At 64.6% G+C, this 25,194-nt stretch overlaps 1 protein-coding gene across 1 annotated transcript; it reads right to left on the reverse strand.

Annotated features, from left to right (window-relative positions):
• Positions 1-7,192: 7,192 nt before the first annotated feature.
• DUSP8 (dual specificity phosphatase 8) lies at positions 7,193-24,038 on the reverse strand. The gene is made up of 7 exons (XM_057730068.1): positions 23,922-24,038; positions 17,861-18,196; positions 16,376-16,514; positions 11,826-11,992; positions 11,135-11,294; positions 10,879-11,002; positions 7,193-10,647 (listed from the first exon to the last, which is right to left on the reverse strand). Exons 2-7 carry the CDS (start codon positions 18,089-18,091, stop codon positions 9,597-9,599), a joined length of 1,872 nt encoding a protein of 623 aa, XP_057586051.1. The 5' UTR covers positions 18,092-18,196; positions 23,922-24,038; the 3' UTR covers positions 7,193-9,596.
• Between the last annotated feature and the right edge of the window lie 1,156 nt (positions 24,039-25,194).

Consider the following 25,194-nt stretch of genomic DNA (forward strand, 5'->3'; position numbering starts at 1 on the left):
TGCCTGGGCCCTGTCCCGTCCTTAGGGTCTGACTCTGTAGGTCTGGCTGGGGCCCAGGGATCTGCGATTGAAGATGCTCCCAGGGGATCCTGATGGGCAAGCCGGGTGAGGAGCCCTGGACTTGAGGAGCCCAGATGGACCGAAAGCCCCTAGTGGCTTCTCCTGGTCAACCTGGTGCCTGCTCTGATCTGTCTGACCCCAGTCAGTCCGCGGGAGAGGCTGGCTCTGCTCCCAGAGCAGGCTGCTAAGCAGCAGCAGGAGCGAGGGCTTGGGGCTTCCTGGTCATCCTGAAGTGCGTGCCTACCTGCTGACCCCCGCCATGGGCTGCACTGTGTCCCGCCCAAAATGATACGTCAGAGTCCTGACCCCCATTGCCCCGGAATGTGACCTTACTTGGAAATAGGGTCTTTGCAAATGAAATCAGTTAAGATAAGGTCATAAGGGTGCACCCTAATCCAATATGAGTGGTGTCCTTATACACAGGGGATATTTGGACGCAGGCACAACACACACAGGAGACTGTCAGGGGAACATGAAGGCAGAGGTCAGGGACTCTCAGGGCCAGGCCCTGCTGGGCAGCGGGGGGCAGAGGCAGACCCCCAGTGGAGGGGACAGGTGTGTATGTCCGCTCAGCGATGGGGGGATTTGAGTGAGACCCTGCACCTAAGACTGGGGGAGCCACGGATGCGCATGGAGCACACTGGCAGACCTGGGCAGGGGCAGCTTCCAGGAAGGTAAAGACTGACCGGAGGAGGGTCTTTGCAGGCAGCTCAGTGGAGGTGGCTGGGGGTGGCGGCCGATGGAGAAGTCCAGAGACTGGAGGCCTGGCCATAGGCGGTACCGTGCAGATGAAGGTGCAGGGGGTGGGGCTGCAGTATGAGTGAGAGCCACAGCCAGAGCTGCTGACCCGAGGGCAGGGGGATGGGGGGGAAGAGGGGTGAGGGGGTGTGGGTGAGGGGCAGGAAGGGAGCCGAGATACCAGCTAGACTGTAGGTGACACCCAGCAGCTTGGCCTTTCCTGGTCTGAAGGCCAAGGATGAAATCTGGCTGGAGACACAGCAGATGTGGTCCCTGAGCCTGCGGCGGTGGGGCTGGGAGGCCTGGAGCAGGTGGAGATCGTGGGCAGTTGAGGCTGCAGATGGGACAAGGGGAGGGCCCCAGAAGGAGTGTGGAGGAGGGTGCCGTGGGGCTGGAGACCGCCGAAGACCCGAGCTCCCAGGCCACGCTTCCTCCCAGCCTGCAGGGTCCCCGGGATGTGCGGGAGGCTGGGGGTCCCAGCCCGGCAACAGGCAGCCTCTCCCCGGGCGCGGGCAGCAGGTGGCGCTGCCGGGCTGCTCTCCCGGCTCCCGGAGCGCGGGGTGGGGGCCCGAGGCCGGAGAGGAGCGCACAGCGCGCCCTGGGCGAGCAGGCCTACTCTGGCGAGGCTGGGCCCGGGACACCGGGAGGGGCGCTCGCCTCGTCCCCGCCCGGCATGTGTTTGCCCACCTGGGGCCGGACCGGGGACTGGGGCGGGGGCGCGATGCCCTCGCGCTTGGTGCGGAGCAGGTGCTCACCGCGCCCCCCTCCACTCCCGGCCGGGGGCCCGCGAGGGCGCGCGGAGGGGCGGGAGCCCAGGGGCAGCGGCGCTTTGAGGATGAAGGGCGCCGCGGCGGGCCTGGCAGGCGGTGTCCGGGAGTGGGCGCGGCCTTCCCGGCGTGAGCTCGGCGCGACCGTGCGGCGCACCCACCACGCCCAGCCTCCCGGCCAGGGGAGCCCGGGGCTGGCCCGGCTGTGCGCGCCGGTAGGGTTTGGTCGGGGCTCCCAGGAGGGGGACCCCAGGGGCTGGAGTGTGATGGGGGCGCTTCCGGCGGGCCCAGAGGCCGGCTGCTCCCGCCCCAGCCGAGAGGCTCTGGGCGCCCCTACACCTGGGCTGATGTCACCGCCCAGCGGGACAGCCCCGCCCTTGCCGGTGTGGCCGCGCCCACTCCCCCCTCTGGCGGTGCGGCTGCATCCTTCCCCTGCTGGGTCCTTGGCCTCGGGGAGGGGCAGGGCAGCCAGCCGCCGGCTGGGAGAGGTGAGGCCCCCGACTGCATTCTCCCCCACCCCGTCCTTCGGCCCCAAATCCTGCCCTTCCTGGAGTTTCCTGTTAGGGTTGACTCACGGGGAAGCGCCTTATCAGCTGCTCCTGCGCCATCCCCTTGTACTTGATCCGCCCTAACACCTCCCGCCCAGCGCCCCTCGGCTGACCACCCGCAGAGGCCCGGAGCAGAGGGGCTGGCGCCTCAGTGGGGGAACCTCAGAGAGAATGAAGTCCCTGTGGGAACTCGGTCTGAAATCACTGGTAAGGGGGGGCGGGACAGGGAGACTCAGGGAGGGAGCCCTGGGGTTCTCTCTTCCACCTCTGGGCCCGCTTGGGGTCTCAGTTCTGCAAGCCTGTGGTTGTCCAGTCTTGGCCTAGGTGTCTGGAGCCCCAGATACGTGGGACGCCGTAAGCTGCAGCGTGTCCTGGGGCAGGTGGGCAATTCCGCGGGCCCAGGGAGTTTCTGGAAGAAGGTGCAAATAAAGGTAAAGGTGCAGGGGGTGGAGCCTCCTTCCTGCCCGGCCTAGTTTCCTCCATCCCAGATCCCTGTGGAGTGGCAGCGGGGTGTGGGAGGGGTCTCCAGGGCCAGGGGCTTGACTGGGGAAACGGCAGAGAGGAAGGAGACCTCGTTTCTGCCTGTCCTGGGAGGCATCTCGAGGAAGGCCCGCTCTGTCCTCGGGTCACCTGGGAGCCGGAGGCGGAGAGCCAGGCTGGGTGGCCGGCGCTGGTCGCCATCCTGTCCCGCCCCCCCCCCCCCCCCGCCCCATTCCGTCACCGGGCTGGCTGGACTTCACCCTGCTTCCCCAAATGTTTCCGGGTGCAAACACCCGCTGGACAGGCAGGGTGGGGGTGGCGGTGGGGGTGCGACGCTCGAGAATGGGGCTTTGTTTCCTCCCCTGGCGGCGAGCCCTCCGGCCCGTTCTCCTCCGGTCGCGCTCCAGGACTCTAGCCCCTTCCCACCCCCCTCTTCCCTCTACTACTATTCCAAGCTCTCCTTGGCTATTTATAGCTACGTCCACCAATTGCGTCAGGCTAAGTCTGGCTTTGGCCGGCGCGATGCCTGTGGTGCCAACACCGCTGTCTTGGGCCGTCACCTGCCCTGCTGGGTTCCCGCGGAGGCCCCAGGTGTGCAAGGGAGCGCGGGGCGGGGGGGGGGGGGGGGGCGCGGAGCCCTAGGCGTGCACCTGCTGCGGGTGGGAGATTGCCCTTAATTCAAGGCAGGGAGGGGGTCAGGGGCAGCTTTCCCTCGGTTCCCAGAATTGCCGGCTGGGCTGCCCTGAGGAAAGGCCTCGCTGCTCTGGTCTCACCTGTGCTTCTTGCACAGAGAGGGAGAAACCGACCTCTGCCCACTGCCCGCAGCTGCCTGCCGGAGGCCTCCCCTTCCGCAGCCCCTCACCCGCTGTTCCCCAGGCCCGGGAGGCTTGAAGGCTGGCTCGGTTTTGAAAGGCTGGAGGGAGGTCCCCCAGGGACCTGCCTAGAGCTGGCCAGGCCTGGCCCTGGCGTCACCCTACCACACAGCCTTTGTGTGTTTGGGGTGGGGGAGGGGTGGGGATTCATTTGTCCTCCCCGCCCCCCTCCCCAGCTCTTGCCCTGGGCACTGGCGCCCATGGCAGCCTCGTTCCCTCCCTTCTGCCCCAGACGAGCTTTGGTCCCATCCTCAGGGGAGCCACTCCCTTCTCATCACATCATCAGGGCCTGGCCACACCTTCATAAAGACCACGTGTCTGGAGCCCCGCCCCCCCCACCCCTGGGCAGGGAGCACGTCCTGGGGCTGCCTTACTAGTCTGGACACCCGCTCCCTGCCAAAAAGGGTGAGGTTTCTTTGGAGTCTCGGCCTGATGAGCCCTTGCTGACTGGCACCCATGAGAAGCCCCACTGGGAGTCAGCCCCGCCCCCACCAGTCTGCTCAGCGTCCAGCCCCCTCCCTTTCTGGGATGATGAGACACTGACTCCCCATTTCTGTTCTTCAGACCCTGGGAAGCTCCGTGGCTTCTACTGGATTCAGAGGGCCTCTCACGTGTTCAGGATGGACCACTTTTCTGCAGAAGTGATGAAACCACCCCCATCCCCTGCCTGCCATCCACAGCCACACAGCCTCCTTTCCCATCCCTTGGCCAGAGGTGGTCAGCTTCTCCATGGCCCCAGGGGGGCACTGTCCCACCTCTGTGCTCTCCCTATTCATGCCCCAGCCTCCACATACAGCCTGGCCTCTGGAGGCCAAACCACCACCCACAGGCTTCTCTTCGCTCTTGCCCTGCTCTGAGTCCCTGCAGGTCTGAGCCTCTGCAGGTTTGAGCCTCAGAAGCGCCTCGACAGATCCACCCACAGAAGCAGGGTCCGGGCTGGAAGGGGCCTTAGGGGCCACTGAGGCTGACATCCCCCCACTCTGGGGGATGTTGGAGAAGTTGGTTCCCTTCCTTGGGCCTTGGAGAGGGTTGACTGGGTCTCTACAGTGGTGTCCAGCTCTGAGACTGGTAGTTTGTGGTTTATTCATTGAACAATCACTGGGCACTTTCTATAAGCAAGGACAGGATGCCTGTGGTCCAGTGAGAGGATGGAGGTACGCACGCAGCTTTAATATACGGCCGACTAGTAGAGGTGCACGAGGTGTGTGACAGGTTACTACTCACCACCTTCCTTCCCTCTCTCCCTGCCTTCCTCCCGTTTACCTTCCATCCACCCCCTCCACCCATCTGCTCACCCACCTTCCCATTTACCCATCTATCCATCCATCTACATACCCAACTACCTACCCACCCATCCATCCATCTGCTCTCATCCACCTATCCATAGGTACGTATTCACCCATCCGCTCCTTAATCACCCACCCACCCAGGCACCCATCCATCCAGGCACCCATCCATCCATCTATCCATCCACCCTCCCTCTCTCCCATTTCCTCACCTACCCACTCATTTACCTACCCAGTCCCCCTCCATCCATCCATCCCTGTAGTGTAAATGCCTGATAATTCGCTTTTTTGATTGTCGAGTCAGTGCCTGACACTAAGCTTTTGATTGTCAAGGCACCCATTTCAAAGACATCCATCTGGAATAATCACACTGCAGCTACACAGCTGAAGACCCATGAAGGTCCCCATGCAGAAAACCCTGGGTGACCTAGATAACTGACCTCCTGTGTGACCCCGCGTGTCCCTTCCCTTAACTTAATCCCCACTCTCACGTCTTAATTCACCAATAAAGAGTGAACCCGCAACACCCTAGGCACCCCACTCTCGACCCCAATACAAGCAGAACCCCAGGTCCACACTCTTTCTCTCTCTCTATCCATGAACTTTCTGTGTGATCTCAGGCATACTGTGTACCTTCGGGTCCTGTAATTAACCTTGTTTTTTCAAGGTTCCTTGATGGTTGTTGCTGAGGTGTGTGTCACCAGATGTCTGTGGGGGCGTCCACAAGCAGGACAGGCCCGGGTGAGGGCCGCGGGCATCCCTAGCCCATGGCATCATTGTCAATAGGCTGAGACCAACCACAGACATCCCATGCCACCCATCAATTCCTCTATCCCAAGGCCATCAGGTGCCTACAGCTCTTAGCCCTGGGGGGGAGGGTGGGGTGGGGACACAGAGGCAGAAGCAGGGGTGCCCAGCATCTAGGAGACCTGGCATGGCAGGGACCAGACTGCGGTGGTTGACAGCAGGGGGAGGCCAGCCTCCAGGGTCCAGATCTAACCTTATTACCTGCCTTGTTCAGCACTTGGGCAAATTGACCCCTGGGAGCCTGGGGAATTTGGAGTCTTCCGCTGGCCCCAGGGCCCCTGCTGGGCACCCTGCCTCCTACAGGGTTGGGGTGGGAGAAGCACCACGCGCTGCTGCAAACAGCCATCAGCTTTTTCCAGTCCTCCCTTTTATTGACTCCAAGGGGCTGCCAGAGTTATAAATAGATGTTCTTGAGCTAAAAATAGCCTTGCCAGAGCCACAGCCAATGCTGCTAGCTTTTGGCTTCTTCGAGCACTCGTAAGGATGCAGGATTCAAGGACCTTTCCTCCTCCTGCAGACCCTGAAGAGGGGCCAGCCTGGCCCTTTCACTTTCTCTTGCTTCCTGAAACACACATCCACCACACGCACGTATGCATGCTGACACACACGCACGGGTGCTCATGTAACGCGTGTGTGTGGTGACACACACAGGCACAGACACAGGTCTGGCTAGTGTCACTGGTTTGGGCTACCTGCCTGCTTGAAAAGGGGGAGGGTCCCTAGGATAAGCAGGTCAAACCTCCAAGAAGGGTCAGACCCCCTACGGGGAGCTTGCACTGCATTAGCCAGAGGACCGTGGGGCAAGGGCACAGACCTGCTGGGGACGCTGCCCAGAGACTTGGGAGATGGAGGTCCCAGGGAATTCTGGGAGTGGTACCTGGCACATAGCGAGTGCTCCGAATGTCCAGGCCATTGTTACAGCAACGGCCAGGCAAACTTTGGAGTGACCCAGAGGAGGCAGGTCTAAAATGTGTCCCATGAGAGCTGCACAGATGCTCAGAGCTGTAGCTGTAAACACATGTGAGAGGAGGAAGCTCAGCCCTGCTGCACTGACACTGCCGGCTCTGCAGCCCCCGCAGTGAGGGAGGGAGGCCTGCAGGGGGTGCTGGCTCCAGGGAGAGGACCCGGTGGCTGGGGACACACATCAGTCCCTCCCACCAGCTCCACCCTCGTGTGCCTTTGGCCTTGTGCCTTCTATAAGTGATTTAACCAATACTGTGAAAGCTAGTTGCCGACGCTCTGTATATTTCTGTTGAAAAGGAAAAGCTGTCGTGTGGTATGTACATGCGTGTACTCCCGCTGCTCACTCAAGTGCACACACACAAGAGGTCTGCGGGGTGGCGTGCAACTATTCCCAGTGCTTATTTCTGGAGAGTGGGGTGGGGGGAGTCAAGGGGCAAAACTGTTTCCATTTTATACAGTTCTAAGTTATTGAAGTTGTCCATAGCAAGAAACAGCAAAAAAGGCTGTTCCACGTCCTACACCTGCGCCTACTGGGTTCTGGGTCTGGGTTTCCAGCAGTGAGTCAGGGGCAGTCTGGCTTTCCAGGGCCCAAACCCCCAGCCTCCTGGCCCCAGGAAGCCCCTCCACACCACCGCCCACCAGCCCAAAGAAAGAGGCAGCCAAGGCGTGAAGAAAACATCCATCTCAGGATTTATTACAACACGTTGTTTCCAAATACAAAAGAAGGGGACAGGACAGGGAGGAGAGAGTGGCCGCGCTGAGGAGGGATTCTGAGGTGGGCGGGCAGGTGGGTGGGTGGCCCAGTCCAAAGGGACGGGGAGCCATGTGGGGGGACCTGCCACCTCTCCTCCGCTGGACTTTCCAGCAAATAATAGGAGGGGGCCGGGTCCATTCTGGGGGACCCCCGATGCCAGGCACTGGGCCGACAGGAGGGGTGGGAGGGTCAAGAAAGACTTGGAGAGAGCTGGGGTCCCACCCCCTCCCCACCTGGGACAGTGGGTGGAAGTGACCAGGGAGGGGCTTGTGCCCGGTGCCCCCAGCGCAGGAAGGGGGCCGGCTGAGACAGGACCTTCTCCCATCACAGCTGCTCACTTTGATCAGTGTCTCAAGGTCAAGAGCCCCCATGCACCCCAGGACAGAAGCCACAGGGACTCTGCCGCCCTGGAGAAGGATGGGGCGGGGGCGGGGAGGACAGTCCATGGGACCCGCCCCCAGGGTTGTGCAGCCCACCCAGTGGCCCGACCACTGTCTCCTGGACAGCACAGGGGTGCAGCGTGGAGGGGAACCAGTGCATCCTCCACACCGGGGTCACCTCAGAAACCCAACGCGACAGACAGGAGGCAAATGTACATAATCAATAATAATAATAATAATTAACCAATAATAATAAATACTTAAACCTCTAATCCATAGATTGCAAATACAACAATGATAGCTTATTTTCTTGGGGGACGGGATGGGGACAGAGGGAACAGGAAAAGGACTTTTGCTCAAAGGAGGGAAGACGGGACATAGAGCGGAGAGGGGGTCAAAAGAAGAACAAATAGAAGAAACAGCCTGAGGGCAGCTGGGGGCAGGCAACCCCCCACCTGCCTGCCTGAGGACTCAGTCCTGCCCAGGCCCCCCTTCTGCCAAGTCCCTGGCCTCTTCCCGAGGTGACCAGCCCCCACTCCTAGATGCTCTAGGATATCTAAAGGTCGGGGGACACCCACTCCTTCCTCGAAAAGCCTTGGATCCCACTGACCCAAGAGGGTGGCGGGGCGGGTAGCTGGGGCTTTTCTCCTGCCCTCGCCCCCAGGCTGGCCCACCTGGGCCAAAAAGCCACCTGGAGGTGGGGACTGGCATGTCACCTTGAAGGTAATGGGAGACTTCGGAGGGGAGAGCTCCCCAGCAGAGGGGTGTACAGGGGTCTCTCTCCTCCGACGTCCCTGCGGGGGTTGGGGAGACATGGGGGACACCTCCTGCACCTGCGCACATCAGGGATCTTCACCTGGAGGTGGCTCTCCCAAGCTCAGGCCCCCTCCCCCTGGAGACATAAGGGTCTGGCAGGCATGACTGCCCCCTCCCTCAGCAAGGCAGCCACTCCTCCCGGAGACACCTCCACCTGCAGAACAAGCCCCTAAATCTACCTGCCCTCTGACCAGTGCAGCCAACACTGGCTGGCTCAGCACCTCCCGCCTGCCACCCCCAGGGGCCCAGCTCCCTCTCCTGCTGGTTCCCCACCTGGCAGCTGATGCTATGGGGCACCTACAAAGCAGAGGAGAGGGCAGCAGCCTCCCCTGAACCCATGAGACTGGACCGAGGCCCAGGCAGGAGTGGAGGCATTCCACCTGCATCCCTGCCCTGGGGACCCACGTCACCTGACACTCAAGAGCCCCCTTCACTGCATGCCTGCCCTCTTCCAGACCCCAGCCCTCTGAACACCCTGGCCCCTATAACACCTACCAGGCAACGGGCCCAGGGGGGACGGGCAGTGGGGGTGCCCTCTGTGGCACCGAGACTTGGCGCCTCGAGCTGGCAGGGGGCTGGCAGTGCCTCCTCAGCCCCACCAGCTCCCGGGACACCTCCTCCCACCTATGGCTTTGGTGAAGAGCCTGGGAAGGAGCAGAGGAGAAGGAAGAGGCAGGAAAGGAGGTGGCAGGGAGGGCAGGGAGATTCTGCGGCTCAGTTTGTGGCAAAGTTTTTTTATCCTTTTTTTCCCCTTTTCTTATGTAAAAAGTGCACGAAAGCTCAGCAGCCTCTTTGCAACGGTCAGCAGTGTTTCCTGGGGGAGGGGGTGGGGGGGAACCCCAGGCCTGGCACCCCAGCTTGCAACTGAAGGTGGCCTCATATTGCTTAGAAACGTGGGTTTCAGTTTAAATACCAGACAGTAAAAATAGAGCTCCGAGGACCGCCTGCACTGTTGCCAAATCATTGCCAGAATGAACAGCTTAAATAAATAAAAAATTGAAATATTTACTTCTCGATAAAAATCGCAGTAAAACCATTTACCTTCCTTTGCATTATATATAATATATATTTATAGCGGGCCCAGCCGAGGGCAGCGGAAGGGCTCGGGGCAGCTGCCGGCTGCAGTCAGGACACCTCGATGACCTCCACGCTGCCCGAGAAGCTGGCCTGCTTGCCCAGAGCGGCCAGCTCCTCGCCGCGCGCGCGCCCCTCCACCATGCCCTCCTCGAACTCCATCTGGCAGCTGCGGCGCTTGAATTGCGTCTCGGGGGCCGGCTCGTCGGGCCAGCCGGTCCTCGCATCCCTGGCCTCAGGCCTCGCCGCCTCCCGCCGCCGCAGGTCGCCGCCGCCCGTGCCCGGCCCGCCGGCCCGGCTGAAGGGTGCGAACCGCGCGCCGCCCGCGCCCTGCGCGCCCTCGGGGCTGCAGCACCAGGGCCCGTCGGGGGACGGCGTGCCCGGGGAGTCGAGCGGCGGCGCCCAGCCCCCAGGGCCGGCCGGCTGGCCGGGGCCGGGCAGCCCGGGCGCCGACAGGGCCGAGAGGCCGTGCCGCGGAGTCTGCCGGCTGGTGTCTCCGAAGTTCAGGCCGAGGCCGTGCGCGGGGGAGCGCGCCGGGGAGCCAGCTGGGGGCCGGGGCCGCCGGCGGAGCCTGGGACGCGGCTCCGGCGCTCCCTCCGGGCTGTCGGGGCTGGGCGAGGGCAGGCCCAGAGCGCCCCCTGACGGGCTGTCCAGTTTGCAGAGCTTGGGGGCCTCCCCGGGGTCGGGGGGCCCAGGGTCATCAGGCCGCCGACTCGGCGCATAGGCCGACTTGATGTCCAGCGAGAAGGAGCGCTTGAGGCGGTTGGTGTCCTGGAGGCGGTCGCAGGAGAGGTGCAGGCCACGCAGGCCCTGCTGCAGTGCGCTGGTGGCCGGGGCGGGGGCGGGAGTCTCCCCACCCCCTATCTGGGCGCCCTCCCTGGTGGTGGTGGCCACTGCACTCCCGGTGGCAGCACTCTCTGAGGTAGGTGGTGGCAGCGGCGGCAGTGGGGTGGCAGGGCCCGGGAGGGGCTCCGGGGTCCCAGGGTGGGACGCCCCGTCGCCCTGCAGGGCAGCCAGCAGCTTCAGGCTGCGCTCGTACTCCAGCAGCTGGCCCAAGAAATTGAAGTTGGGTGAAATGGACGGGCGCCGGTCCTTCACGAACCTGGGGTGAGAGCCACTCGATGGGGGCGGGGCTCCCACCAGGCCCGGCCTCTCCCACCCTGCCCCCACGGCCCCCTCCGGGCACATGGCTGGTGTGCAGACCCGAGCCTGACTGGGCTGGGCTCCGGCGCCCTCCCGGCGGGGCAGCCACAGGTCAGTGCCCTGCACTGCGGGACTGACCCAGTAACTCGTGGCAGAGCCGGGAGGGCCAGGTCCAGGAGGGAGGGGCTACCTGTAGGCGTCGTCCGAGGACATGCCCATGGTCTTCATGATGTATGCGATGGCGATGGTGGCGGAGCGCGAGATGCCGGCCAGACAGTGGACGATGACTTGGCAGCTGGACAGCTTGGCTTTGTCTGGGGGCAGGGGCACCAGGTGAGGGCTGAGGCTGCACAGCCCTTCCCTGACCCCAGGTCTGGTCGGGACCCCCGGGGCGCAGCGCATTTCCTGCCCTCCCCCGGGCCTGGGCGGGGTGCCATCCACCTCACCAATGAACTCCGCGGACTTGTCCAGCCAGGGCAGCAGCTCTTCACAGTAGTTGTCGTTGATGGGGACGCGCAGGAAGCGGCTCTCACAGATGAAGTCGGGCTTGGGGCAGGAGTTGCTGGCGTTGAGAACGTAGCTTATTCCGTTTTGGGTCATCAGGTCCTGGGAGGGCAGGAGAACAGGTTGGAAGCGGGTGCAGCTGGGCGGGAGGCCCAAAAGCTGGGATGCTCTGGAGGTGGGAGCCCGGCTCCTAGAGACTTCCCTGTTCCCGCTTTGGAGCCTGCAGGCCCCATGTGAGGAGGGGGGAGTTGGAGAGGGGGTGACAGGAGGCTGGTGGCCCTGTGAGCCCCGCCCACAGCCTGCCCTAGGCTCCCAGGAATTTTATGGCTGAGCTGCCTGGGCGGTGGCTTTACCCTCTTCCCTCGTCACCATTTTTAAAACACGGGGTTCTTTCAGGGCTGGCCAGGGGCCCAGTGACATCAGCAGTTTGGCATGTGGGTTTCACTGCCAAAGGGGCAGGGAGCTGCCTCTCCACCCAGCCAGGCCGGGCCCTGCCAGAGCCCTGCTCCTGTCCTGCCGGGACCCCTTGGGTCCTCCTGCACCCCCGACCTGTGCGCATCTATCCCCGACGTGGGATCTCTTCCTCCCCTCCACCAGCCCAGGAGCTGCTTCGGGCTCCGGCCGTGCACACACCTTGTTCAGGACATCCTTCTGGGAGCCCAGGTAGAGATGAGGCAGGATGCGGGTCAGGCCCACGCTGGGCACAGGCAGGCAGGGCTGGGAGAGGCTCATGGGCAGCAGGGCAGCGGGCTTGCCCTCACAGAGGCCAGGGAAGCAGGAGGAGAAGGTGGCAAAGCCCCCTGCGGGAGGAGCGGAGGAGACACGCGTCGGGGGTGGGCCAGCTGGGCAGGAGAGCCAGGCCAGCCATTTACCACCGTGTCTTAGCCACACCCGGCCCGGGCCCCCAGCCCAATCTGGTGCTGGCCGGTGAGCCTCTGGCCTGAGCACCTGGCCTGGGTGCTGGTACCGGAGGGCTGCTGTCACCACGGCGGGGGCACAGGCTGGCACCTGTACATCACCTGCCCCTATGCCCACATTCCTCCTCAAGCTAATCAGGGGCTGGCCTCGCTGAGGATGCCGCTGTGATGCCCATAAAAGTGGGGGGCTATAAAAATGACTGGCCTGGCACGTGCAGGGCCCACGTAGGGGTGGGCTCAGAGGCCCGGGGGTCTTCCTATGGAGGGGGTCTGCATCAGCGGCCCCTTCACACCATGGCCTGGGGCCAGGCTGGGCCTTCCCGCCTCTCCCCCTGGGCTGATGCAATCCCTCCCTGCCTCCAGTTGGCCGGGAGCCCCAGGCCAGGCTTGGATGCCAGGACCAGGAGGCAAGGACTTCTGAGGGCCCCCCTCCTGGGCATGACATCACCCACTGGAGCTGGCACAGCCTGCAGGGGCATTTGCGCTTGGGTTATGACTCCATTCCACCCAGCAGGGGACGACGGAGGAGCAGAGGCCGGGCTGAGAGCTGGGAACCCTGGGGACCGGGAGCACACAGGCCATGCGCTCTACACGTGGCTGGCATGTGTCCCACTGCCTTCCCCGCATGTGTGCGCTGGGCCACAGGTTGGTGGAAGAAGCCCCTCCGCCCTCTGGAAAGGCTGAAAGGCTTGACGGGGACCCACGAACACACGTCTGACTCAGGGAGTGACTGGGGGCCTCAGTGTCCTCGTCCTGCCCGCCCCGGGCACTGTTGTGAGGCTCACAGAAGATGACCCCGAAACAACTGGGCCAAGGCCTACCCTACCTCGCGGAGGCAGCAGGGGAATGAGGCGGGTGCCCTGGCCCCCAGAAGCAGCTGGTGCCAGAGACCTGGCTGATTCCTGAGCACAGACATGCCTGGTGGCCTCAGCCTTCACCCCAGTCCTGCCGGATGCCCAGTCTGTACGGGCCTACCCAGAATGCTTGCTGTGTGAACTCCCTGTGGCCCCAACAAAGGCTTGACCTTGGGGGGCCACGGAGGTGGGGGACTTCCAGGCTAGGGGCATGGAGGTGTCAGCCTTGGAGGGGAAGGGTACCTTCCTCGGGAGCCTGCAGGCTGGACAGGGAGAAGCAGGTGACTGTCACGTGCATAGTGCCATGCTCTCAGGTCCCCAGGAGGGGAGGCTGGGCTGAGCTGGGAGCTGGGGGTGGGCCCCACTCACAGTCCAGAGCCGGGTCCCCCTGGATGCTCCTGCTGGAGGACAGCGCCCACCGGGGAAGGGCAGGGTCTGCACCATCTCTCCGAACATCCTTCTCTCCCAAGGTTCCCCTACTCTTCTGCTCTCTCAGCAGCACAGACAGACCAGCGTGGGGGCTGTGGGGTGGGGGTGGGGTTCCACCAGGAACCTCCCACCTAAGAAGAGTCTCTGGGCAGGTGCAGAGACCTGCCAGCCTTTGCTGCAATTCCCGGAACCCCCAGGAACCCCCTCCAGCCACAGCCAGGCAGCTTGGAGGGACCCCTACAACCCCCCTACAGACACCAGGTCTGGTAGGGCCTGAGACTCCAGTCCTTCCACCATCTCAGGGTTACCCCAGGCTCTGGGGATGCGTGACAAGGGAGGGTTCCCCCCAGCCCACACTCTCAGGCCCTAGGGCTCTCCAGGGCACCTTCCTTCCAGAGGGACACCCCCCCCCCCCCAAAAAAAAAGAACCCTGCTCTCTCTGCCTCACAGGTCAGGGGAAACCACACGCAGTCTCCAGGCTTCACCATGAAGCCGGGACCCGCACAAAAACTCGTGTCCTGGGCGGCACTCCTGGCCCCACCCGCCTCTCCCACCACGCGCTGGGACGGGGGCGGCGCGCCCGCAACCCCCGCCGCGCGCCCCTCCGGGGCCGAGGCCGCACCCACCCTCCGTGCAGGGGCTGCTCCCGCCGCCGTCTCCGGCCGAGAAGGCCGGGGTCCTGGGGAGGCGCGCAGGGGCTGGGCGGCCGCGGCGACATGACCAGCCCGCATTCCGCAGGGACGCGCACCCGGGCGCCGCCGGCTCGGCAGGACCGCCCACCGCTTAAAAGGCCAGGCTCCCTTTCCATTCCCGACCCCCGACGTCACCCGCCCAGCAGCCGTGGGGGGAGGGGCGTGACCGTGGTCACGCAGCCGGTTCCGACCCCGGCCCGGCCTGACCCCCGCCCTCTCCCGCACATCTCCCTGTCCTGGAGCTCCCTTCTCGCTGGCTGTGCCGCACCCACGGAGGGGTCTGGTCCTCCCTCTGGCCTCTGCTGGGCCCCACCCCGTGCTGGTGCTCCCAAGACCCGGGACCCGCTCCCCCTTTTTGGGCCGCAGCACCCCTCCAACCCCTCGGCCTTGCACTGCCCTTCTCGCTGCTTCAGGTGGGTGCTGCGGGCCAGGCCAGGAGGCTGGCCCCGAGTCTGGGTCCTGATCAGCTGTCACTATGAGCCTATCTCATGGCGGGGGGTGCAGTCATGGCTTCTCCCTGGCTTGGCCCTCAGGGAAATGGGGGCGAATGCTCTAAGCCTGCAGGGCTTGGCAACGCTGAGGCTGCGAGAGCCACGTGGGGGCCAGCCAGGTCCCGGGTGACCCCCGCCCCCCACCGTGCATCCCACCCAGCCGGGGCCTGCCTCACCAAGTGCTGGGTGAGGGCCCCAGCTTCCAGGGAGCCGGACCCTGAGAGGCTCTGGGCTTCCCCTGGACAGCCCGGGGTAAGAGACCCTCTTCTCAGACTCCCAGAAGGGCCTCTGTTTGTCACTTCCGGCCAGGACACACACGTATGTGAACACACACCTTCACATACACACACAGGGGCTCCCAGCTGGGCCCCGAGAGGGCTCCAGTTCTGCCCCAGACACCTGTAAAGCCCTCCTCCCTCGTTTAGCCCCCAAACAGAACCCAGGTGCAGTGACTAAATCAGAGGATCTGCAGTTCTGTGGCTTCTGATTCCCAGAGCGCCCTCTCTCTCTCTCTCTCTCTCTCTCTCTCTCTCTCACACACACACACACACGTGCAGATGCAGACACGCTCTGCCCTCGCAGACCTGGACGTGCAAAGTGCTCCAGCCTAGAAGCCCGTGCAGAGGGCAGCACGCACCCGGGTGGCACCTCCCCTGACAGGTCTGCCCAGAGCCGCTGGGCTCCCGCAGCTGACAGCGCCTGCCTGCAGCCCCACTCCCCGCACAGGAGGGCTGGCCTGGGGCCCATTGACCTCCCCCCGCCCCCACCTGGTCTGTGCTCAGTAGATGCTCAGGGCAGGTGCACGGAATGAACAGAAGTGTCCCACCAGCCATGTGATGGTGGGGGTGATGCCGGGGCCAGCCCTCCACACCCACCCCCCGCCTGCGACGGCCCTGGGCAACCAGAGGCCAGGGGCACCCAGGCAGGGAGGCCGCACATCCCTGGGACAGGCCCTGGGCCACCTGGGCGGGGGGCGGATTCTGCAGAAGCATGTCAGCAACTGCCTATAGGAGGAAGGAGTCGGTGTGAGAACCACAGTGCAGCCTGCACGTGTGTCTGTGTGTCTTGGAGGAGCGGGGGGCTGACCAGGATGCTTTTGGGGAATGGGAAGCCCTGTGGGGACCTCCGCTGGCCCACCAGACAGCAGTCATGACCAAGCAGGCTACTGCTAGGCCACCTGTGCCAGGTGGGGCGCTGAGGGGATGCCCCTGTGCGGGACAAGTTCTGGCTCAGACTGGGGTTTCCCCAGGGTGAGGCTATGCCTCCTCCCTCAGACAGGGAGCTCAGGCATTGTGAGAGAGAGTGTGTGTGTGTGTGAGAGAGTGTGTGAGAGTGTGTGAGAGTGTGAGAGAGAGAGTGTGTGTGTGAGAGTGTGTGTGAGTGTGTGTGAGAGTGTGTGAGAGTGCGTTTGAGAGTGTATGTGTGTGAGTGTGAGAGAGTGTGTGAGTGTATGTGTGTGTGAGTGTGTGAGCGTGAGAGACAGAGTGTGTGTGAGTGTGTGTGTGTCTGGGTGGGGGAAGTAGGCGACCAGCCCTTTGCCTAGATTCCTCCCACATCTCCCCTCCTGAGGCCTGTGGGGGGGTTTACCTCCTGCCCGCCTCTTCACCTGCTGGTGGTGGGGGTGGGCCTATGTTGGAGGGGGTCCTGAAGTGTGGGGGCCGAGGGGAGGGGTCAGTGGAGCCCTGAGAACTCTAGAGCTACCGAGATTCGCCCCCACTGCCCCAGCAGACGCTGGTCCGCGGGCTTAGAGAGGAGAGCAGAGGCGGAGAGGAGAGAGGGAGAGAGGCCCCTGGAGCGCACCTGTGAGGATGGCCACGCTGTCGAAGCAGCCATCCAGCTTGCTGAGCAGGATGGACAGGAAGCTGTCTGCGGCCAGCACGCTGGCGTCCCTCGTGCTCTGGTCGTAGACCACCACATCCTGCGGCTCCGCAGCCTCCACCTGGGGGCCGAGAGGGCAGAGGTCAGGGTGGCCAGGCACCTGCTGGCTGCCCCATCCTCTCTTGTCACTGCGGCTGCTGGTCAGGCGATGGGAGGGAGGGGCTGCTGCCACTGTGATGCCTCGAGGGGAGGGGAGGTAGATACCCAGCCACAGCTCACACCTGGACAGGTGTCGACGCCCACAGCCACACGGGCAGACCCTCGGAGCAGGGAGGGCCGGAGAACACGCGTCCCCAACGCAGCTGCACCCCAGTGCGCACATTCCCGCGAGTACAGGTAACAGATTCTATGGGCCAGTCCAGGCCCATGTGGAGGAGGCACAGGGAAGGGAGCGGGGCCCCGACCGCAGGAGCACAGGGAGGCACACTTCGGGGGTTCTGAAGGCGGGGGCGGGGGGGTGCTTTGGGTCTGAGATCTCCTTCCCCTCCCAGCCAGTGAGGGCTGCAGCAAGACCCCGCCTCCCTGCCAATGATCTAGGCAGCAACAGCGGGAAGCGGGGGTTCCACCTGCCCTCCTACCCCCTCCTCCCGCACCGCCAGGGCCCAGATGTGGAGCAGCTCTTGCTCAGATGGCAGCTGATGCCCCCGCCCCCACAAGCACACTCAGCCCTTAAGCCAGCTGAGCTGCCAACCCTGGGCTGGATGATGTCACCGGCAGCCAATGGGAGAGTGTTTTGGCCGGGAGTCCTCGCTGGGGGTTATTAATCACTGGATTCCCCTCACTGGAGCCACAGGGAGCTGGTCCTGCCCTTGGGGTGGGGGACTCCCATCTGGGTCCTCTCACATCCGAGCTCCCCCCGGGGCAGGGCCTGTGACCAAGACCCCTCCCTCAAGCTCTGGATTGCCTGGTGGGCCACCCCTCCCCCCCAGAGGTGCCCCTGCCTTCCCAGGTCAGCGCCCAGCGGTCCCTCCCCAGTGTGGACTCAACACTCCTGGGGAACAGAGACAGGACTGTCCTCTGCAAGTGACCTGAGACACTCTTGGGGGACACAGAGAATTGCTGGTCCTCGAGACCCTAGAGGGGAAAGAATGGGGGCTGCGGACACAGACTGCCTGGTGAGAGCCTTGGCCACCCATCCCGTCCTCTTCTGAGTCCTCACAGCCATCAAAGTGGGGAGACCTCCACGTGGGGGCCAAGTGGGGACCCAGACGGGGTCAGTGGCTCTGGGAAGGAGGGAAGGGGGGGTTGTTGAATCTGTCCCCTTCCCTGGGGAGGGGCCTTCTGGTAGCCCTGAGAGGGAGGGGAACTGCCCTACCACAGCTCAGACCCCGACCCCTAGGAGGCCAGTTTAGATTCGAGGGCAGAGGAAGGGCCCCCAAGGACCCTGGGGAGGGCGCACAGCAGTACCTGGCTGCGCACGGCAGGCTGGATCAGCTCCGCGATGGTCACCTTGCCCTGCTGCAGCCGCCGCTTCACCAGCTTGGAGCAGCAGATGTTGACGGAGCTGAGCACGTGCCAGCTGTTGTACTCCACGAAGGAGCGGCTGTCGATGACCAGCGGGCCCCCGGGCCCGCCCCGCAGCAGGCTGGCCAGCTTCTTGGCATCCATCACCTTCCGAGGAAGCCGGTCCCCGGCCATGGTGTGCAGCGGGTGGTGGGGAGGGGTGAGCCCGGAGTGAGCAGGGGCTGCTCCGACGGCCCAGCTGTGGCCTAGGGCTCGGTGTGCCCGGGCATGGCGCCAAACCTGTGGGGGAGAGGCGGACGGTCAACGGCGTGGCAGGCCCCGGGGTGGGCACCGGCGGGGCCGGCCTCAGAGGGGCTGGCCCGGGGACTGAGCCGAGGGCACGGGAGGGTTTGGGCCTGACGTGTGCCCGGGGCCCTCCCTCCCTCTGGCCCCCCTGGGGGAGTAGAGTTCCCTGACCCCCCCCACCCCGGTCTCAAGGTGGAGTCTGTGACCTGTGGAATGGTGCTCAGGAGGGGCTCGGTCCAGCCTGCACCCTCCAGGTCACAGTGCCCGCCTCTCAGCAGGACGCAGCAAGGCAAGCGAGGCACCGCAGAGGGCAGAGGCTCGGGGCTCTGGCTGGGCTGGAGAGCCAGGACGAGGCCCGAGGGTCCCTCTCCTGGGCCCTGCGGTCCACGGACCCTCACTCATTTCAGAACACCTCATTCTGCCCCGGCATCTCTTGTCAGTCCATCCCTGGGATGCAGACCTCTCCCCAGTCTGGCCCCCACATCTTCCCAATTCCCAGGATCCCCGGGGCAAGGCCAGGCCAAAACATGCCCCCCGCCCCCTCCTCACTGCCAAACCCTCCTGTCCTTGGCTCCATAAGCTGATAATCTGGATGGAGTGGATGGGGTGAGGGTGGATGAGGGGTGGGGCTGCCTCCACAGCTGATGGGCTCCTGGAGGCAGAGGCCAGGGCAGGACACTGGAGGGGGTTCAGGAGTGGAGCTCTGCATCCCAGCTCTGCAGGCCAAGGTTAGCCATGTTGTGGGCCAGCATCCTCCTGCAGGGGTGACAGTACAGCGGGATAACCCAGGAACAGCAGTGGCCAGGGGTCTAGAGGGCCCCTTTTTGGGACCACTAGATCCAAGGATGGGGTCGGTAGGGGGCACCCAAGGACAAAAGTCAGTGTGGGTGATCCATATGTAGGACCCTTGGGCTCAAAGTGGTACCTGGAAGGAGTAGGAGGTGGGTGGGGACAGGGGGGCTCCAGAGCCTGGGCGGAAGCCCCCTCCTATGATTTGGTGCCAAGCATCTGCCACCCCTGCCCTACCTGCCAAACCCATCTTCTCTGTCACCGTCCGGGACTGGCCTATCTCTAGGCCCCACCAAGCCTCGTAGGCCCCCCAGGAGGCACGCAACATCAGAATGATGAGTTTGCTTTAAAGCTGGGGAAACTGAGGCTCAGGGAAGAGTGGGGTCAACCCAAGGTCACATTAAGGAGACTGGACAGAACCCGGGGCCCGTACGGCTGCCATTCTCTCAGGGTCTTCCCCCTGTCACAACCCCAGACAGCCTGGGGGCAGGGGAGGCCGGAGACAGATGCCCCCTCTGGGAGCCACAGAGAGGGAACCCCCTCAGCAAGCCCCCAGCCTGCAGCCGCAGAGGACACTGGGGTGCGGCACCTGGGGACACTCGTCACCTTTCAAGCAGCGCTGATGACACTGGGGACACCATCTCTGGACCACCCCCTCAGGGGAGCTCCCAGGCCAGTGAGGGGGATGGCGGAGGTCATAGAGGAGTAGGTGCAAGGCAGGTGGGGGCCGGGCCCACCTGCCATGGGCAGCCCTAGGCCGGGCCACTGGAGCTGGTGCGCGGGAGGTGGCAGGATAGCCCTGACATCCTGTTCACAGACACCCTGCTCCTCAGGCTCCTCAACGGCCGGGGCAAGGCCTGGGGGTGCAGTGTGGCCACTGCCCTCCTGAGGGCCACGCCAAGCAAGTTCAACAGCAAAAGGGCCTGCCTACTGAGGGGGTCCCTGCCTGCATGCCAAGGGACCCCCAATTTGATTCCTCTATGAGCTGCTCTGAGATGCTCTTCCTGAGTCCTAACCGGAATCTTGTCAAGGCTGTGACAGACCACGACCACCAGGTTCCCTTTCATACGCAGCTCCTGCAGGCCCAGGCAGAGCTTCCCATCCTCGGATGTGGGACCAGCGCCCAGTTCAGAGGCCCCGGACCCTGACAGGGATTCAGTGGGGTGGGGATACCGTGGGCCAGAGGCTCTTATCCTCATGGGTTAGGTTGGGGTGGGCTACTTCTCACCGAAAACAAAAGAAACCAAAATGGAACTTTGGTGCAGGGATGAGGGAGGGTGGGGGAGGGGGCAAGGGCTTTGCTCTCCCTGTGGTCAGCCTGCCTGCCTCCCGCCCTTGGGTCCTTAAAGGACCAGAGTGATGTGGAGGGTTGCCCACTCCACAGATGGGGAAGGAGGCTGGAGGAGGGGCAGGGAGGTGAGGCCAGAGACCCAGGGAGGAGGGTGGGGGGCAGGGGCTGGAGAGCTGGGCAGCTGGCTCCCAGGCCGGGTACCTGGTCCCTGCCCGCGCCTCCAAGGAACCCTCCGGCTCAGCCCTATTAACCACAATAGTATTGTTATTTGCAGCCGAGGGGGACTCATTAGCAAGTTGGCACCTCCATTGTCACCATGGCAACAGCAGAGGTGCCAGGCAACCGCTGCTGCAGCAGCAGCACAGAGCTCTGCAGAGCCAGGTCCCCTCCTCGCTCGCTCCCACCCCCTCCCTGCCCTGCAGGTGCCCAGTAGCTGGGCCGGACCATCCCCAGCCAGGCCAGCCCCTGCCCAGCCTGCTCCACCCAGTCTGAACCTTCCCCCCCTTCCGGCAGGCACAGGCACAGGCACACTCCCTCCCACCCCAGGAGGCCTTCTCTGAAAGGCCAACATCTGGCCAGAGCATCTCTCCTGTGAGAGACCTCCTACACCAAGCTGGGCTCCTGGGCAGGCACCCTCACCCACAGGGCCTCCTTGGACCTGGAGCTCCCGAGGGGCAGACCCCACACCTCCCGAGGTGCAACACACGGATCAGGGCCCAGAGCTGGGCAGCAGAGGCAGGGAGGAGATGGAGATGCTCAGGGTGGCCTTGAGCAGCAGTGGGGCTGGAATAGGCCAGGTGGGCACAGAAGAAACAGACATGGTAGAGGCCTGGGCTTCCCTGCTTTTAGGGACCCACTCCAGGTTCAGCTGAGACCCTTCCCTGGGGGGAGAGCACCCAGAGCCTGGCTTAGGTGGGAGGGGGGCACAGCCACACACACCTCCCACCAGAGGGCCCAGAATCAAGGAGACAACAGTTGTCAGTCCAACAGCAGGAGGCCCCTCCCCTCCCTGGCTGAACGTGGCCTAGGGGGCCACAGGCAGCAACCCCCACCCTACCAGGCCAGGTACAAGGCTCTGCCTGGCCCCTGTGCTGCATACAGGCTGGACGCGCTCCTTTGCACGCTGGCTGAGCTCAGGGCCTGATACTTACCCCATTCCCACAATCCACCCCAGCCCTGCATGTAATTACTCACATGACAATGTGTGTGCACGTTCATGTGGTCGCTGGACGCATGTGCCCTTGCCTTCTGCATGCCGAGTGCCCCAGGATCCGAGGATGCCCGAACCCCAGGTGCAGCTACGGCATCTCCTCACAGGAGCTCCCACGGCCTCCACGAGGCACATCTGTGTCCCTGAACACATGTATGACCAGGAAACTCCCGACTGGGGGCATCCTCACCAGGGTACTTTGTGCTTAGCATCTGGGGTCCACGACTCCCAGAGACTGGAGGACGAGACTGCAGCTCTCACTTAGAGTGTGTCTCCAGCCCTCGCGGAGCCTGGTCACACAGGCGAGCCTCGGGAAGAGTTGACGGTGGACGGACCCAAGATGCTGGGTGTCCAGCTCACTGTGACCCAGGGGCAGGTCTGCAGGCAGAGACCGCTACACTCAGAACCCAGGAGAGAGACTGACAGGGGGTGCTTCTGGAGGCAGGGGGCCCTGTGCTCACACCAGGTAAGCTCGCTTGACCCCTTATATTACCAGATGTTCTTGTCCCCTGCTTCCCTGCTCCCCATCAGCTCTCCGGGATGAGTGGCACAGAACGCAAGCTGGCCTTCACTCTGTCCCGGCTGGGTCTGGCATAGCCAAGCAAAGCCAGTCTGTCCTGGGGAGGCTATGGACTCGGGAGACAGTGGAGTAGGGGCTCTACCCCCTCAGTTCTCGGGGATCCGGGCTGAACTGCAATAGGAGGGCCTGGTATGTGGGTCCTTGGAAAGGCAGGCTCAGGATGCTACAAGTCTAGGTTTCCCCTGTTCCTGCCTGACTTGTCTTAGCCCCACTGATCTGCAGAACTTCTACTGGTTACCATTCTCGACACCCCCTCCGTGTTATATACCTGGGCCAGCATCTACCAGTCACCGTCCCGAGGGTTCAGGCAGAGGTGGCCTCAGCCTGTGCAGCCCTGATGGTCACAGTCTGACCCATATCATTCTTGCTGTGGGTCTGGCCCCTTCCTCTCATTTCCCTACCAGCTGCACATCTAGGAGATGTGCAGACATCCTCTGGCTTCCTCCGCCCCCTGGTCCATGGCCCCTTGAGCTCTCTCTGTCTGGTTGAAACTTGTGGGCCCCAAGGCCAGCCTCAGCCTGAGAGGAGAGGTGATAGGAAGGGTCCTGGAGCAGAAGGTGACTTCAAGCATCTTTCTGCATCTCTGTACAAGGAACCCACTGTTCCTAGAGGCAGCCTCTGGGGCCCAGGAGCCTTCCCAAAGGCTGAGGGCAGCAGGGGACTTGAACCTGCCCAGCAACTCTCTGGGAGCCCTAGGCTGACTACAGCAGGAGGTGCTGCAGTCAGACTTCAGGACGAACTCCCAGCTCCTGATCACATGATCTGGCCATCTTTGGCGGGTGCTTATCAACCATCTGAGGAGCGAGCGCGTGGGACACCTGTCCTCCTGGAGCGGGACAGGGGCGCTGGATGCTACACTCATTCCCTGGGCTGCCCTGGTCTCAGGGAGACGACTGGGAGTGCACGGACCCTCAGACCTCCGCAGACTCCCAGGAGCAGAGGGCACAGGGCAGGAAGAACACCGCTCCCCTGGCCTGCGGCACCCCCTCCCCCAAGCTGCACAAGAAAACTGCAGATGCCACACTAGATGCTACTACCTCTCTCCTCCATCCTATGGAGTACCCCCCTCCAATCACTGAGGCGCCCAGGCCCCAACGCTCCTCCCTGCTGAAGCCAGTACATTTTTGCAAATTCTCCTAGAAGGGATGACCTGGCGGGGGGTGGGGGGGGCAGGGGAGGGCTGGGCCTATTGTTGCCCCCTCCCCTCCAGGCCAGACTATTACATACCCCTCACCCTAAGGTGGGCACACAGGCTGCAGGAGGCTGGTTGCACTCAGCCTGGCAGTGCCAGCCCCTCCCCCAGCACCCGCCGCGTCTGCAGCAGGCTGGCGGATGGCCTTTATTCCGCAAGGGCCAGCTGAGCACCCCGAGGTGGCGGTGCCCATCGCAGGCTGGCCAGACAGGCGAGACGGGTCAGCAGTCCCTCCCCGCCGGACGCGGAACGAGCCGTCTCCTGAGGCTCCCACCGACCAAAGACCCTCCGCTCCTACGGCCCCGGCCTCCGCATCTCGCCGCCCGGCCCGGGGAAAGGACGATCTTCTTCTAGTCTGGCCCCAGCGGGGGGCCGCCCGGGGGCCTCTGGGGCTCGCGCGGAAGCTCGGACAGAGGCACGCCTGATCTCAGTGGTCCTCCTCGTCCTCGAGTCACGCCCCTCCCCCATCAAAAACGGAGGGATTGCGCGGAGCAAGGCGGCGGAGCGGCGGCCGCGCGTGGGCCGGGCCGGGGTCCGCCGGGCGCCGCGGGAGGCGGGGGCAGCACTGACCGGCCGGGCCCGCGGCGTCGGCGCGCGCCGGGTGGGGGGCCGTCTCCCCCCGCCGGGCGCCCCCACCCCGCCCGCGCCCCCGCTCACCTCGCTCACTCTCGCCTCCGCGCTGCGCTCAGAGCGCCCGCTCGGCCGCGCCGCCCATGGGCCCGCCGGGGGCCCGCGCAGCCGGGAAAGGGGCCGGGGGAGCGCGCGGGCCGCGTCGCCGCCGCCGCCGTCGCCGCCGCCGCCGCCGCGGGGAGCGCTCGCACGGTCCCGGGCGCGCGCACTGCGGGCGGGCACGCGCGCTCGCGGCGCGCATCCCACCCCGCGGCTCGGCGGGCGCGGCCGGTGCGGCTCCGGCTCCGGCTCCGGCTCCGGCTCGGGCTCGGGCTCGGGCTCGGGCTCCGGCGTCCGGGGGGGGTGGGGGTGGGGGTGGGCCGCTGAGCCGGCTCGGCCTCAGCGCTCGGCTGCGAGTGACAGGCCCCGGGGCGGAGGGCGGGGCCGCCGGCGGGGATGAGGTCATGCCGGGCGAAAAAAGCCCCTGACGTCACCCGCAGCCAATCAGCGCGCGCGGCTCGGGGGCAGGTGACGTCAGCCGGAGTCCGGGCTTCGGGTGCAGATGAGGGGGGCGGGGGGCCGGGCTCAGCTCTGCCGCCCGGCGCCCTCCGCCCTCACCCCCCACCCCGGCATCGGCTCTTAAAGGGGCCGCGCGGCGTCCGATCCCGCGCCGGATCCCACCTCCAGGAAGTCCTCCGGGCCCCAGCGCTCGGCCCCACCCGGGGACCCCCCTCCCTCTCCCCCCCCAGTTTCGTCGCGCACACACCCGCGGAGGGACCAGCTGCCCGGGTCCCGAGCGCAAGGGTCCTCTCCCCGCCTGCCCGGCCAGAGCCGGCGCCCCCGCCTCCCGCAGCCTTTGTTCGTGCGGGGCCTGCAGCGGGGAGAGCCCTGGCCAGCCCTCCCCGCGCGGCGCTTTACCTGCGGCCGCCGCGCGTCCCTCTGCACGGCCCCTGGAGGTGGGAACTTGGGTGTGCGTTTTACTTGGGAGGAAATGAGAAGCTCCGAGGCGAGCTTGGCCTAAGGTCACATGTCTCAAGAACTCTGGGGTGTGTGTGTGTGTGGGGGGGCCGTCCACAGTGCAGCGCTGTCTACCCCCCAGCCCCACCGATGACCTCCAGCCTTTGTGGCTTCCAGCGAAAAGCGGCCCCTAAGCGGCGCTCCCGGGGACCCGCCCTGACTGGTGCCCCCAACCCTAGCCGGCCGTGGTGGGACCGCAACCCCTCGGCCGCTTGGACGCTGGTTGTCCAAAGCGAGAACAAACATAGGTAATTGCACCTTGGGCAGGTGTGGGGCGGAAACACCCTGCAGCGGGTGGGCGCCC

The sequence above is a fragment of the Hippopotamus amphibius genome, chromosome 3 (genome assembly GCF_030028045.1).
Source record: "Hippopotamus amphibius kiboko isolate mHipAmp2 chromosome 3, mHipAmp2.hap2, whole genome shotgun sequence".
Lineage (NCBI taxonomy): Eukaryota > Metazoa > Chordata > Mammalia > Artiodactyla > Hippopotamidae > Hippopotamus > Hippopotamus amphibius.

Bases quoted from the DNA above. Each gene is read 5' to 3' on its own strand.
- DUSP8 (XM_057730068.1), bottom strand. From the start codon at position 18,091: ATGGCCGGGGACCGGCTTCCTCGGAAGGTGATGGATGCCAAGAAGCTG. The intron at 16,515-17,860 runs GTACTGCTGTGC...CTCGGCCCCCAG, and splicing joins AGCCTGCCGTGCGCAGCCAG to GTGGAGGCTGCGGAGCCGCA. The intron at 11,993-16,375 runs GTGCGCTCCAGG...CTCCTCCCGCAG, and splicing joins CAGCGTGGCCATCCTCACAG to GGGGCTTTGCCACCTTCTCC.